Consider the following 15,650-nt stretch of genomic DNA (forward strand, 5'->3'; position numbering starts at 1 on the left):
TTTTTGCCCTAGTAAATTTGTTCATAAATTGCTTGGACAGTGCAATCTGATACAAAACCAAAAGAGTGCTCGCGGCATTCAACTGTCAGAGCCCGCCTAACCAATGTCATTGCCATTGCCATCACAAGATGGTGGCAAACACGGTGTGGTGACAAACGTGCATGGTGACAAAACAAGCTTTCTCGCATAGATGACAGTTAAAACATGCTGCTTTCAGTTTGATTACAAAATTTCTCTCAAATGATAAATTATTTTACATGGTCAGCTGGTAGCAGCGAGTCGCATCATATTGACGCAATGATGTGGGGCTCCCGCACTGCGGGACGGCGCATGCAAAGGTTGGTGCCATGAAAGACGATGAAGCGCGTGAGCGGCACATTTTTCTCCTGGCCCGGCATTAAACAGAAGCGGCTATTTTGTAAGACTCCGTCTTCAATCTACGTTACAGTTTTCTGGTGGAGGTGCGGGGTACATGCTGCCGCTTCCAGATCGAACACCGCCTACAAGCCCAGTACGAAGTCCGGTCGAGCTGACTCCAGTTCATGTACGGACAAGCCGTCGACTTCAAGGCCTGCCACCTGAGCACGAGCCTCTACCCAAGCGAGTCATAAGGATAAGCACCTCAGTTCCGCCTTCTTCCTCAACCACACCGACCGAGGTCATTCTTAACCAGCCGCGAATCCCCATATCCTTCCATGGGCACACCTTCGAAGATGTTGAGGACTGGCTCGATCACTTTGAGCGTGTCGCAGAATTCAATGGTTGGACTCCAGAGCGCAAGCTACACAACGCCTACTTTGCCCTCGAGGACTATGCGAGGACCTCATAACTCCAATGGGCCGGTGCATGGCACGAGTCAACATTCGGGGCTTCACATACATCGGCGACTTCGTCATTCTTTCTGAATGTTCGAAGGACCTTATACTCGGCATGGATTTCCTTCAGGCGAACAGTGCCATCAACGACTTGCAAGAGTCCAGAGTCAGCTTCACTACTACGCAAGCCATAGCGAACAGCAATGGCAATGACCGTGACATCGCGCTTCACGTAGCTGACGATCATGTCACATTACCACCCAAGAGCAGCGTGCTTACCCTTGTCCGATGCGACATGGAGGATGACGCTGAAGGAATTGCGGAGGCAAATGTCCCTCTGCTTCTTGAGCACCACATTTGCATAGCAAGAGGGCTTCTTCAGGTGCGCAACAAATGTTCAGTCGTCTTGCTAACAAACTTTAGCAACGAATATTTGCATGTACCGCGAGGAACGACAATCGCATTTCTTTGCGAAATCATTGATGTTACTGACATTGCCACATTGGAAATCGCATCGTCTCAGCAGTCTTGAGTTACCCAGCCTAAAAGAACAGGCTCACGTTAACGCTGCTCTGCCAGACCATCGGAAAGACCGTCTACTGAGTCTCGTGAATGAACTTGCAGACTGTTTTTCAACATCGTCCAAAGTACGGCACACGTCGATCACAAAGCACCGCATTATAACGGACGAGTGCGCACGTCCTGTTCGTCAGCATCCTTACAGAGTGTCTCCAGTGGAAAGGGAAGCGATCAAGCATCAGGTGAAAGAGATGCTCCAAGACGACGTGATCCAGCCGTCCACAAGCCCGTGGGCCTCCCCTGTAGTGTTAGAAAGAAAGACAACACACTATGCTTCTGTGTAGATTATAGAAAGTTGAACCGTGTCACCAAGCGCAATGTTTATCCATTTCCACACATCGACGACGCATTGGATCGTCTACAACATACCAATTTTTTTTCTTCGTTGGATCCTAAATCAGGGTATTGGCAAATCGAAGTCTACGAACAGGATCATGAAAAAACAGCATTTGTGACACCTGACGGTCTTTATAAGTTAAAGTTCGCACCTGCCACCTTTCAGCGGATGATGGATACCGTGCTTTGCTAACTCAAATGGCAAACCTGCCTTGTATACTTGGACGACGTCGTCGTGTTCTCAAGCACATTTGGTGAACATCTCGCACACACTCAAGAGTGTCCTCGCGGCGATCCGCACTGCCGGCCTCACCATCAAGCCTGAAAAATGCTACTTCGGGTTCCAAGAGCTCAAATTTCTTGGTCACGTCGTTGGTCCTAAAGGCGTCCGACCAGGCCCCGACAAATTAGCTGCCGTAGTCGAGTTTTCGCCACCCACAGACAAGAAGGCTGTCCAATGCTTCCTTGGTTTGTGCTTATATTATAGGCACTTCGTTGAGGGATTCTCGAGAATTGCTGAGCCTCTGACACGGCTCACACGCGACGATGTGCCTTTCATTTGGTCGGACGAGCAGCAGCAGTTGTTCAATGAATTGCGCAAGCACTTGCAAGCGGCCCTAATACTTGCTGATTTCGACGAAGACGCTGACACTGAAATTCGTACTGATGCCAGCAATATGGGTCTCGGCGCAGTTCTTGTGCAGTGGCAAGCTGGTGCGAAACGCCCCATTGCTTATGCAAGCCGCAGTCTCACCAAGGCTGAGAAAAACTACTCAACCACTGAAAAAGAATGCTTATGAACCACTGAAAAAGAATCGTATGCATTGCAGGACGAGCTAGCAAAGTGATTAGTCTAGGCATGGACAACAATACCATTTTTTATTGTTGTGGAGTCGCTTAATAAATGCAGACTATGTGGGGATCAAGGTGCCTTCCTGTGCCTCATCCCACAGGTCGTGTGTGGTGCTTAGCTTGATCTCTGGGAACTGCTGCCCAGTGGCAACATGGCAGACATGGTTAGTGCAGCAAAGCTGCCTTCCTGTATACTTCTCCCTCTTGGTGCGGATTCACAGCACAAGCACACGTTTCTAGGACGCACCCTAATTGGCCGCCTGAGTAGTGGCCCCTGTGCGCCTTCTCCACCTGAGCCCTCTTCCGCTGAGCGCTTCATCGCTGTGGCAGATACTAACAGGCTCGCAACATGTTGCTTACATGGGACCTCTGCTGCCGTAGCTTCTCGTTCTTGTGCTTGGTAGACCACTATCTGGTTAGCTATAATGCAGCGGGTGTGCATACTTGATCGGTCTTGAGGTGAGCCTTTGCTCAGAAGCACCATGATGGTTGCACTGTGTTGTATTTCGGTATGTCTTAGGCGCTTGAGGGTATGTAAAATAATAAATAAATAAATGAATGAATTAAATAATTACTTAATTAATTAATGCATAAACCCGTCTTTGTTGGTGATGTGATGCTAGAGCCTTCTCTCCGCAGTGAGAGTTGACAAACCCTCTCATAGCGTCTCTGTGCGTTGCGATGTAGAGTCATGCCCTTTCCTGACCGTCCCTTGAGCGACGCACCATGGACCGTGTGAAAAACATTTTGTGGCTTTCAATAGACAGTGATAAAGTGCTGTCCAAGAGCGATAACAATGGACATTAGCTAAATAAATTTTCGTTCTGTGAAGTTAGTTTGTTCGTTTTGTCTTTTCTTATTACTGGTATCTGAGGTATGCTACGTTTTTCTTGCTAAAATGTTGGTTGCACATCTGATTTCTACTTTGTTTAGGAGCTCTGTGATTTTACGTTAGTTTTCTGCTTTGAACCAATAAAAAAGCGAGTGCATAATAAATTCATGGGTGTTTTAGAATTGGGGCAAATACTGCTGATGAATTGCAATCTCTTTCTGTGTTTTTTCTGCCTCTTGTTTAGTTTGACCTACTAGATAATTAGACTAATTTCACTGGCCCCGTCCAGACCGAATTAACTAAAATTGTCTGTACTTGAGCCTATATGTGATATGGAAAGAACTTTTCTGCCTAAGCCAAGACTGGTACCAATAGGTCAAATAACTCTTCCATCGTTGAGTGCTCTAAAAAAGGTGTACCACTGCTGTGACAATGCTGGTGAAAACATTCAAAAAATGTATCTTAGATAAAAATTCAGTACCTGCACATGTCAGATACAAAAAACAGACTTGTAATCTGCATGCACTGTGTATGGTTGATTGCAGGACAAGTGTTGTGCCACATGCTTGCCTCCTTCGCCCTCATTTAGTACATGTGTGCATGCAGTGCCACTCACTCTGGATGTTGTTGCACTGCTAGCCTATTGTGCTGAAGCAGTGCCTGCTGACAGTGTTGGACAGCTTGGGATGTGCCCTGTGGTGGTTCCAAGAAGGTGGCCACACACTTTGTCAATATGGAATAGGAGTTATTGAAGCAGGAATGAGTGGGTGATCAACAAGGAACCTGGCCAAGTGGCATTGCAGGGGTACATTCCCAGGGATGTGGCTTCACTGCGATGCAGGTTCAGACCAGTACTTGTCGGCATCTGACCACTCGGATGAGGAAGACTGGGGCCATGCTTTGGACGTGCCGGGTTTTGATGACAATGTGTCGGCCAGCAACACCATCAACTCGCTGCTGCGTTTTGTGCTGGGCGAGGTGTGCCTGCACTTGGCCCGCTCGAGTGACCAGGCAGACAAACCGTATCTGATGCTGCGCTTGGAAAAGCTCTGTGCCGATGCTGTACTCATGGAATATGGACCTGCATTCCAGGCCAGCATTAGTGGCATCTACCTGGTTGACAAGCTTCACATTGGTGAGTTCCTGCTCCTATGGCACAACTCGCAAGCAGCTGCACGTCAATGGCTCTCACAGATATCACTTTCAGCTATTGGATGAGCCAGCAGACATTGCTCCTATCAGGCGCTGAATACATTTTTCTAAATAATAATGGCTATCTTGCAGTGTTGCACATTTGGATGAAACACTCGTGGCATGTTTGATCAGATTGCTTTTTTTTTTTTAGTGGCGAAACTGATGAGACCTTACCCTTTTCTACTGAGAACTTGTTTTCAACTTCTGCTATCATTTCTTCAAGCACCCTTTTGTGTGACTGAATGAAAGGATTTCTTCAATAATCTCCACTCACTTGTCTCAAGCGAATATCAGTGTCATAATGGCTGTAAATATGTATTTTTCTTGAACCTTAGTCAGAGGCTGCAGATGTTGCTTGACAACACTGAAAAATGGACATTTTTTTAATATCATGTGTAAACTGATTAATTGACTTGTATTCGGTGTACAAAACCTGAAGCAACACACTGCAGAGAACTAAACCTGCTGCTTTCCACTAGCATCGCTCAGTGGTATCGCTCAATGCCATTAAGTATTGCCCAGCAACCTTGTTGTAAAATCATGTCGGCTGACTGGTGGGGTCTCTTGTAAGTCTCCTACTGGGAACACAGCTGCATGGCCAGCAGCTGAACCTCATGTAACCTGCCTATGAATTGCTTGAGAAGCACAGCATTGTGCTGAAAAATCACTGTTGTTCAGCTTGAGACCATAATTGGCATGCAACCAGAGGACCAAGTGTGGCTTTTAAGCCCATGGCACCCTGAGTAGAAAGTAAAATAAGTTTTCTTGTACAGAAAAGCAGGGGTAAAACAATTTTGCTTATTTTTTTAGAAAAACTTGCAAATTTAAGGCAAAATTAAAACATCAAGTGAATGAGTGCTTGGAGTGGCATTGGAGTTTGCGCTCAAGTGCCCCTTAATTTTTCTGTCTTTTAGGGAAATAAATAAATTCTATCACCAGGTTTGTGTGCACTCTTTTGCAGGCCCTACTGGTGAATACCTTGAGCTGCTCACGTCTGAAGCGGCTAAGGACATGATCTCCATTCTCTACCGCAAGGCATGTGCCCGATCATTGGTAACGCTGTGCACCGGCTCACTGGCCATCCATTGCAGGTCAAAGCGAGCTGCCCAGAGTTCAAGTCGGACTTTCACCAGGTGGAGCACTCAGCTGTGGTCGACTTCACCTCGGTCATTATTACATTCCATCGAGAGGCACTGCTCACGCTGGGCCGATACCTACTCTATGTGTATCAAAAGTATGTGCATGCTACCACGTATTTAGCCAGAATACGTGTGCCTCACCCATTGCCAAGCAGTGCTGCTAAATGAACTTGATGGAGCATCCCGATTGTGCTTACAATGCAATGTGAAACATAGACAGAGACGAGAAACAACATGGACAACGGCGACTTCTAAGTGATTTTATCGAAGCCAAGATCTTCCTTAGCTGGCTTCAGATGGATTTAGCATATATGGGATCTGGGTATCTTGCAACCACTTCTATAATATTTCAGTTTCGCCATAAGGGCATAGCAATGAATGCGGTAGCAACAGGTTATGACAACAGGTTATAGCAACAGGTTGGAATACTACGTCAACAAGTAAGCATAAGCTAAGTAAGAACGTGCTGTTGTGCTAGTGGTTCTTTATTTGAATCCCACCATCGAACAATTTCATTTATGTTTATTAATTGAAGCCAATGTCTTTCTTAACGATTTTACCGCCACTTTTCTGTATAGAGTATGTTTCAAACCACTTTAGCCGGGCTGTTCATGGAGGTAGTGCACAGCCGTGCCAATAAATTTACATCATTTTCAAGTTTGAGCTCTGTCCTTGCTTCACACTTAATATTCTGGTCTGAGAAGATTTAAGATAATGGGCATGTCCTGTTCGTGTTTTGTTTCATCACATCTGTTTGTGGACTGCCTTTCTCAAAATTTGTGGGGTCTGATGTGGGATATCTCACACCGTACTCTTGGGACAAAGGAACGACAACACAGTAGTGCAAACAATCACAAGGGCATTTATTGCACCTTTCATACATCAATGCCTGCTAGCCGAGTTGCTATCCACAAAACATGCCGATGGGCGCGCGACAAATCTAGAAGTCCGACTCACCGCGTACCCGCGAGCGAATATGTTCGCCCCATGCTGGATCCCAACGCCTGGTCGTTCGCATGTACAGTCACGCGAATCGTGGCGCGTTCAAAGGCGGCCACGCGAGGCGGTCTCGCCGAAGCATCGGCCGGCGCGCACGCGGGAGACGTCCCCCGCCGTGCGCCGACCCGCCGGGAAAGAGGGCCGCTGCACGTGCGGCATGGCACGTTCGTCCCGCTGGCTGTCTGGAACCCCCAGAGAATGCCTTGTCTCTCCCGCACCCAACTAACCGCGCAGCGGCGCGATGCTCGCGCCATCTCTCGCACCACGCTTGTACCACTCCGACGCCGCGTGCGCGGCGAAGCCGCACTACAGGAGACGCGCTATGCGGGAAAAACATCAGGGGAGGCGCGAGGGTCGCGCATCCCCACAAATTCTGAGGAATAATCTTGTCTTCAAGAATGTTAAGACCTGGTATGAGCAACTTTAGTGATAGAATGGTGTGGCAACATAACCCGTATATACCAGATGTCATATAGCATGGCATGGCATATAGCACACATATACCCAAATATATATGAAACCTCACGGCGCTGACGCTGACGCCAGCAAAAATTCACTTAGTGTTCATATAATTGCTATTGCAATAAAAAAGAAAAATGGTCAGTTGGGTTCCTGGTATTAAATGATGCATCATCATGCTGGGAGAACGTAGCAAAGTCAGCAACTAAGGATATATTCAAAAGTGAGTCTGATTAGCTGTAAACAAGCTGAGATTTCAGTCTCTGCATAGCTGTCGCCCTCTGCTATGCTGTCGCCAAGTGCCATCTAACTTAACTGCTGTGCCCTTCGTCAAATGGTGTGAAGTGCCCAAGTTCGGTAGTGTGCCACGATGCACACACACTACACGCTGCGCTTGGCAGGAAGGAGGGTCTCCGCATTGAGGCATTCTAGAGTTCAGGGAGGAGGAGAGCTGGGTTGGAGATGTGCGTCTGAGTGAGCATGCACGCTGTCGTCCTTGAGCAGAAGGGGAGTATTACTGAGGGCTCCATAATGGTCATCATCATCATCATCAGCCTGGTTACGCACACTGCAGGGCATAGGCCTCTCCCATACTTCTCCAACTACCCCGGTCATGTACTAATTGTGGCCATGTTGCCCCTCCAAGCTTCCTAATCTCATCTGCCCACCTAACTTTCTGTCACCCCCTGCTATGCTTCCCTTCCCTTGGAATCCAGTCCGTAACCCTTAATGACCATCGGTTATTTTCCCTCCTCATTACATGTCCTGCCCGTGCCCATTTGTTTCTCTTGATTTTAACTAAGATGTCATTAATGCGCATTTGTTCCCTCACCCAATCTGCTCTTTTCTTATTCCTTAACGTTACAGCTATCATTCTTCTTTCCATAGCTCGTTGCGTCGTGATCTGAGAATGCCTGCCAAACGCACCCCAGCCCATTCTTATTCTTCTGATTATTTCACTCTCATGATCCGGATCAGCAGTCACTACCTGTCCTAAGTAAATGTATTCCCTTACCACTTCCAGTGCCTCGTTGCCTATCGTAAACTGCTGTTCCCCTCTGAGACTGTAATAATGGTAGATTTCCTTTAATAAATGTCACCACAGCACAGACATGTTACGTGATGAAGCATTCTAGAAATGCCCATCGTGTTGTGAAGCATAATAGCTGCAGCTGTTGGCTATCGAAAAGAGGATCGCCACATGGCTTTGAAAATGCAAAAGGCCTCTCGGTCTGATACACATGTTCCACAAGAAAGCATGGATGGCACACAGTGTTTTCACTGAGTGATTCCGGGCTTGAGATGTTTAACTGAAAATGTCTGCGCCACCAGGTTTTTGTCTAGGAGAGTTTCCTTGAATGGCAATTTAAGGTTCTGCAATTAAGGTTCTGCAAGGTGCAGACATAGGACATTCAATGAAGCTTTTGTTTGCTGCAGCCTCGGTGAGCGTGGTGGTGCCTGTCTTCTCTAAATTTCTGTGGTTACACGGATGTTTGTTGTGGGGATGCGCGACTCTCACGTGTCCCCTTATATGTTGTTTTCCCGCATAGCTCCCGTCTCCTGTAATCCGGCTTCGCCGCGTGGCCTGGTGCCTGTGGCAGTCGGTGTGGTTAAAGCGCATTGTGAGAGATGGCGCGAGTGTGGCTCTGTTCTGCGCCACCTAACAGTTTTGCGAGGTTACTTGGGCACGGAAAGGAGAAGGCTCTTCCTCTTTGGCTTGGGATCGGCAAGTGGCATGGACATTCTGCGCGTGCGCCGATCCATGCTTCTATAAGACCGTCTCGTGAGGCCTACTTCGGAATGGGCGAACACGAGTGTTAGAACGCGCCACCGTTCGCGTGACCATACGCTCGAACGACCAGGCGTTGGTGTCCAGCATGGGGCGAACATATTCCCTCGTAGTCCGGTCGTGGTGAGTTGGACTTCTGCAATCTGTCGCACGCCCATCGGCATGTTTTGTGGATAGCAACTCGGCTAGCAGGCATTGATCTATGAAAGGCACGATAAGTGCCCTTGCAATTGTTTGCCCTACTGTGTTGTCGTTCCTTTGTCTCAAGAGCACGGGTGAGAACCCCACATTGTCAACTCATAGCACTTGCTAGTGCATGAACTGTACAGAAAGTTGCATTTTTAATTGACAGGTGACAAATCTTGCTGATTCCAGGCTTAATGTCAAAGACCTAGGCTGCACAAAGGTCATCCCTGAGGTCAAGCGAACCACTGGACTTTTCCTAGGTGACCAAGACCCGCCAGTTCCTCCAGGCTCGACCAAGCTGAATGTCGTACTTCGTGTCCATGAGGTCAGGGCTCGACTGTGCGACGTTGATGTGGAGCTTGCTGACATCTGTGTCTCTGGTGAGCATGCTGCCAGCTGTTAAACCTTGGCTGGTGAACCTCCCTGTTACCTTGACAGACACACTTCTTCATAATATGCAGAATTTTGCTCTGAATTTGAACTAATGCTCAAAAAATGAATTGAAGAGAACAAGAAAATTGTAGTCTGTGGTGACGTCAATATTAACATTGCTGACCTAAACAGCCAATCCTGTTCTGAATACATGCGCTGCTTTCATAATTGTTGTTGTTCATAATGAATACATGCCCCAAATATGTATGATCCAAATGGTTCTAAAACTTTGATCGATCATATTTTTGCCAGTTTTACTAACGACTATATTATAGCAGGAGTGTCAAATTATGCTATTACAGATCATTATTATGTATTTTTGTGTTCTGGCTCCAGACACATTCGCCGTATTAGAGATAATGTGTATACAGATTTTGACTGTAAGATTTGTTGAAATCATTCGATATGCTGAATGGAACATTGTATATATCAGGAAAAAAATGCAGAAACAGCATTTGATTCTCAGCTAAGTGAATCTGTCAGTCAGTGTTCTTCTGAAACTACAGTCAAGCATTGGTTTCGTACACATAGGAATCCTTGGATAACTAAGGCAATAATGCGTTCAATATTCAAAAAAGAAAATCTTCATAGGAAGCTCAAAGCAGAAGCATTAGATTATTCTCTAAGATGTCGACTAAAAACTTATGCTAATATACTGGGTGCTGCTTTGAAACACGCTAAATGTGACTACTATCAAAATAAGATTAAGAAAAACAGTAACAATACCAGAAAGAAATGGCAACTACTTAAAGAACTTAACACCAAAGAACCTAAATCACACCCAGCCAACATAACTTTTAATAAACATAGATACATGGATACTAATGACAGCTGACGCTCATTTCAGCACCCCAGTAGATACAGATAAAAACACTCAGTCAAAACTCGCACTGGCCAGTCTTCCGCAAAGTCCCTGTTCTTTTTTTCTGTACCCTACAGTTCCGGAGGAAGTTAACAAAATTATCTCATCACTAAAGACTACTGGCCCAGATCTTGATTGCCTTCCAAAATTAAACTTGTATCCACAGATCTCTCGCGAATCTTGGTCGATTTAAAGGGACACTAAAGTGAAAAACGATTTCTTCTGCATCAGTAAATTACCGTTCTACAACACCAAAAACACCCCTCTTACAACGATAAGGCGTTTGGTAAGCCAGAAATAGCGCAAGAACGAAATACGAGTGGCGACGCCTACTTGAGTTCCCGCACCTGGGGGCTGTGACGTCATGGATTTTGATGGCATCTTCTAGAGCCTACTAATTATATATAGCGGTACAGTTTGACTACATTGTGTTCTAAAGGAATAAAATATTAAACATGGCAAGTTTCGGGAACCTTTATTCAGCCAACGCGGCCCAAATGCGAAAACATACTTTGGAATCCCTGACGTCACGCTGACGTTGCGGCGTTGAGATTTCGGCGCGAAATTCAAATATTAATACTTCAACCTCTATTTTCTCATCTAATAATCAAACTATTATTTTGAAATGACTGCCTGCAGGGTTCTCAAACAATACTCCATTAGTCTAAACTGATTTATTCTTTCCCTTTAGTGTCCCTTTAATCAACAAACTTTTTTCAGCTGCTGTGTTTCCTTGAAGCCTGAAGCCAGGAAAAATAATTCCCATCTTTAAGAAAGGTGACCACAAATCCATTAACAATTATTGCCCAATTTGCATTTTACCATTATTTAGTAAAGTAATTGAAAAAACTAACATATATTACCGTTTAATGAAATGCTTATCTAAATTTACCTTCCTATCTGATGATCAATTTCGTTTCTGACAAGGCCTCTCTACTTAAGTCGCATTAATCACTTTCACTGACAGAGTTAAACTAGCAATAGATGAGGGCTTACTCTTTGGAGCTGTGTTTATTGATTTCACTAAGGCATTTGATGCAATGAGTCACCTAATAAATAATAAACTTGATTGTTACAGCATATCTGGACCACCTTTACAATTAATATAAACCTATCTTACTAATCGGATGCAGGTTGTTCAGGTAAATGATTGTCTCTCAACACAAACATCACTAACATAGGCATTCCCCAGGGATCAATCTTGGGGCCCATTTTGTTCTTGCTGTTCAATAATGATTTACTACTTAGATTGAAACACACTAACTCTCTCCTTTATACTGATGATACCACAATTTTTACCAAACATAAGAATGCACTTACGCTACATCTACTGAATGTTGGTGTAAACAATGTTCACTCATGGTGCGTAACGATCGCATTGTGTAGCAATCCATCGAAGATAAAATTATGGTGTTTCATTGCCCTTGGTTATTGCCAAACATTTCTTCCTTAGCGGTGACACTTAATGGACACCTCATTCATACATCTGAGTCTACAAAATTTCTTGGAGTCACCTTGAATAAACATTTAATATTCCATGAGCATGCTCAGCTGCTTATTCATAAAGTTTCTTTTGGCATTCATGTTGTTATCAAATTTCAGTCTTACTTTGAAACATAAATCCTTCTTTCCTTTATTATGCATTTATTCATAGTCATCTGTCGTACTGCCTATCCACATGGGGCAGTACGTACTGGTCACATCTTGGGCACCTTGAACGTTTGCAAAAGCAAGCTTTAAGACTCATTACCTTCAGCCCATTTTCATCTCCATCAGCCCCCATTTTTCGTAGCCTGAATATTTTACCTCTATGCAAACTTGTTAGTCATAAATTACTGATCATTTCTCGTCTTATAAATCATGAATTATGTATTCTCAGTTTTACTGATCTTAGTCTTACGAATACCAACAACACCAGCTTTTTCACAAACCGTAATCTGCTTTTACCTATAGTAGGAACTAATTATGGCCGAATGGGAGCAATATTTTCATTTATATAACTTTGGTAAATGTTACCTTCTGATTTAAAATCATGCACAATGTACTCATTTTGTCAATGTCTAAAAATCTATTTATTAGATCATCTATCGATTTGATATCCTTGTTTCCCTTCTTATGATTTCTTTGTTTTAAACAACCTATAATTATTGTTATTCGTTGTCGTAATTGTCATGTATATCTTTGATAATGTATTTTTATCCTGCTAATACACCATTGTCTGCTGTCTGATATATCCATCTCCTGTCTACTTTTTGTTAGGAGGTCCCCCTGACAGTTTTCATTTTGGGACCTCTGACTGCACACTCATCCTATGCAAATGTATTATAAAATTATGAAATGTCAATAGATTTCAACTTCAACTAAACTTCAACACTCGGGCTGTGACCATATTTTAATTTTACACCTTTGAGATAAAGCTTTAACTTGCGAGCGCCAATAAAATACTTGGTATAGTGAACATTAAAGAAAGATGAAAAAAAAAAGGAAGGAAAAATGCTACAAGTGCTAGGTTGCCTTTCATTTTTGTTCCATATGTCACTTAAGGACAGTCATTGCTGCTGGCTTCTCTTTTATTTAATAATTTATTTAATAATACTGTTTTTAATAATACTAATATTTTAATAAAATAATAATAATAATAACACTGTAATAGTAAGCATGAGCACAAAGCCCCTTTCACACGAAACTTCAATGCCCCCAGTACAGTGTGCTTTCTGTCTTATGTTCCAGGGTTTGATTGTGACTATGTCCAGAAGGCAAATGAAAAGGTGATTGTGCGGGTTGACTTGACACACCTGTCTGTAACTGACCTCATGGAAACGACACTCTACACCAAGGTAAGGAACTTCACATGCAAAGTTTGCTATGGAACTGACTTTTCCTTACACCTTTCTTTCAAGAGGAAGAATGCTCTTACATGTATAAAAAGATGCGTAAACTCAGTAAGACCGAGTTCGTTGGAACAGGCCAGCAGGAGACATTTTTTTCACCATAAATGCTTGTGACATTATCCTCACTTGTAATGGGGAGACGGCGCAGTGTCGCATGTTACGTGAGCCACAAAATCCCTCTGCACGCGAGCACCTCCCTTCGTTGTTTTTAGCAAAAGAGAAACGCAGAGCATGCCCTGCCCCGGCTGATGCGATCACGGATTTTGGCTCTGAATGTGCTTCTGCTTTAGCCCGTTTCACATAGTGTAAATTCGACTGCGCTTTTACTCTTGCGAATTAATAGTTGCAGCAGATGGGTCATCAGACCCTTCGTACATGTGATTTTCAATGTTCCAAGTACTGAACTTCTCTGTGAAAATGTACATGTGTTCAAGGATAGGGAAACAATCTCAACGTGGATCGTAGACACGTCTTTGTGGCCTCCCTATGTCACAAAAATAGTTTCTAAGTTGTTTTACTTTGTTTTCACCAAAGCGAACTGACGCCAAGAATAATTCAGTTTTCTGTTAGGTGTTCTAAAACTGGTACAGTGCAACATAGAAAGGACGAAACAAGCCGAGCCGGCCAGAATAAAGAACAGAGCGCTGCCATATTTGCATAACATCTCTCACACATTAAAAAAGATTGGCCGCAAGGGTAGCGTGGAAGCAGTGCTTTCCGCACCGGATACTCTACGCAGGCTTTGGACGGCCGTAGATCCTCTCCATTTATTTATTTGTTTTAATTTTATTTATTCAATACTGCCAGCAACCTTTTGTCCACCAAGGCAGAATTGGGTACATTGCATTACAAGTTATTTATGCTACTAATCATTGTCATGCTGCGACGATAAAAGGACAATGACATAAACAAACACCAGCAAGAGTAATACAATGAACAATCAACACTTATTAACATATGGACACCTTCAAAAGAGTAACAAAGAACACGCAGTCAATCACAAGAACGGAACAACGGCTGTTAAAAAAGATTCCGACGTTGACAGGTTCACCACCTCATTCGGCAGCCGTTCCATTCAACAATAGTCCTCGGGAAAAAGGAACCTTTGTACGCATGTGTTCTACATTGAGGTACTAAAGTAGCCTTGCTGTGTTTCTTACGGGTAGGTCATGACATGTTATATTGCATGTACGCCTGGAAATCTAGTTTTACTTGACTGTTAATGATGTTGAATACCATTTTTAGGCGATGCAACTTTCGCTGTGATTCGAGTGTGCAAAGACTGGACTGCGTATAAAGATCAGACATGGACATCTGCCTACCATAGGCGTTGTAAACAAAGTGAAGCGATTTTTTAAAATACGTACCATGCGGTTAGCTTCTGTTTTGGTGTGTGGATCCCACACTACATCTGCGTACTCAAGTAACAGGCGTATGAGGGACATGTATGCAACTAAGTACTCAAGTAACGGGCGTATGAGGGACATGTATGCAACTAATTTTGTTTTACTGTTAGGGTTTCAAGCGATGCCTGATCAACCACAGTCGTTTTGATGCTGTAGAGATGATGTTTTTAATATGGGAGGTTGAACTTAATGTGGAATCAATAATTATACCCCATTATTTGAATTAGTTAACAAGGATGATTTCGTTATTGTTGACGTTGTACGCATAGGGAAATGGTTTTTTTTACGAGTTATTGTCATCTGAGCGCATTTTGAGGTATTCAGAGTTGTCTCCTGCACATGGCACCAGTTAGTAATAGCCATTAGGTAGTTGCTTAGCGCGGCTTGATCCTCGCTTGTTTCAATGGTGTGGTAGACAATGCAGTTGTCTGCAAAAAAACGGCTGCGTATAGGAAAGTCGATGGCCAGATCATTGAGATATATAAGAACAAGAAGGGGCCCAAAAACAGAGCCTTGAGGAACCCCAGAAAGCACTGGTGCTGTATGAAACTTTGATTTAACTATTTGTACATATTGATGGCAGTTAGAAAGGTAAGAGTGAAGCCACATTACAAGTTGTCTATTGTTTAAGAGGCTCTTAAGTTTTATCATTAAACTCAAATGTGACATGTGGTCAAACGCTTTCTAGAAATAGAGAAAAATTACGTCTATTTGACCACCTTTGTCCAAGGTCACGAAGAATTCATTGGTGATATGAATCAGGCCATGCCGAAAACCATGCTGGTTGCTCATGAAAAAGTTCACGCTCTCCAAAAATGAGCTCACGTGTTTAAAAATTAAGTGTTCAGTAACCTTGCTGGTAGTGCACAACAGAGAAAT

At 43.9% G+C, this 15,650-nt stretch overlaps 1 protein-coding gene across 12 annotated transcripts in view; it reads left to right on the top strand.

The window, feature by feature from the left end:
• The window catches only part of LOC135897507 (intermembrane lipid transfer protein VPS13A-like), a 1,023,564-nt gene that overhangs the window by 255,092 nt on the left and 752,822 nt on the right, over positions 1-15,650 (top strand). For all 12 annotated transcript variants that reach the window (XR_011514733.1, XR_011514732.1, XM_070539327.1 and 9 more), the window contains 5 exons: positions 4,256-4,549; positions 5,570-5,643; positions 5,700-5,842; positions 9,370-9,560; positions 13,205-13,311. Coding sequence is in view for 10 of the 12 variants with exons in the window: in XM_070539327.1 (XP_070395428.1) it covers positions 4,256-4,549; positions 5,570-5,643; positions 5,700-5,842; positions 9,370-9,560; positions 13,205-13,311 (809 nt within the window). In the remaining 2 variants the exon portion in view is untranslated. The remainder of the gene's footprint in view (positions 1-4,255; positions 4,550-5,569; positions 5,644-5,699; positions 5,843-9,369; positions 9,561-13,204; positions 13,312-15,650) is intronic.

Source organism: Dermacentor albipictus, chromosome 5 (assembly GCF_038994185.2).
Source record: "Dermacentor albipictus isolate Rhodes 1998 colony chromosome 5, USDA_Dalb.pri_finalv2, whole genome shotgun sequence".
NCBI lineage: Eukaryota > Metazoa > Arthropoda > Arachnida > Ixodida > Ixodidae > Dermacentor > Dermacentor albipictus.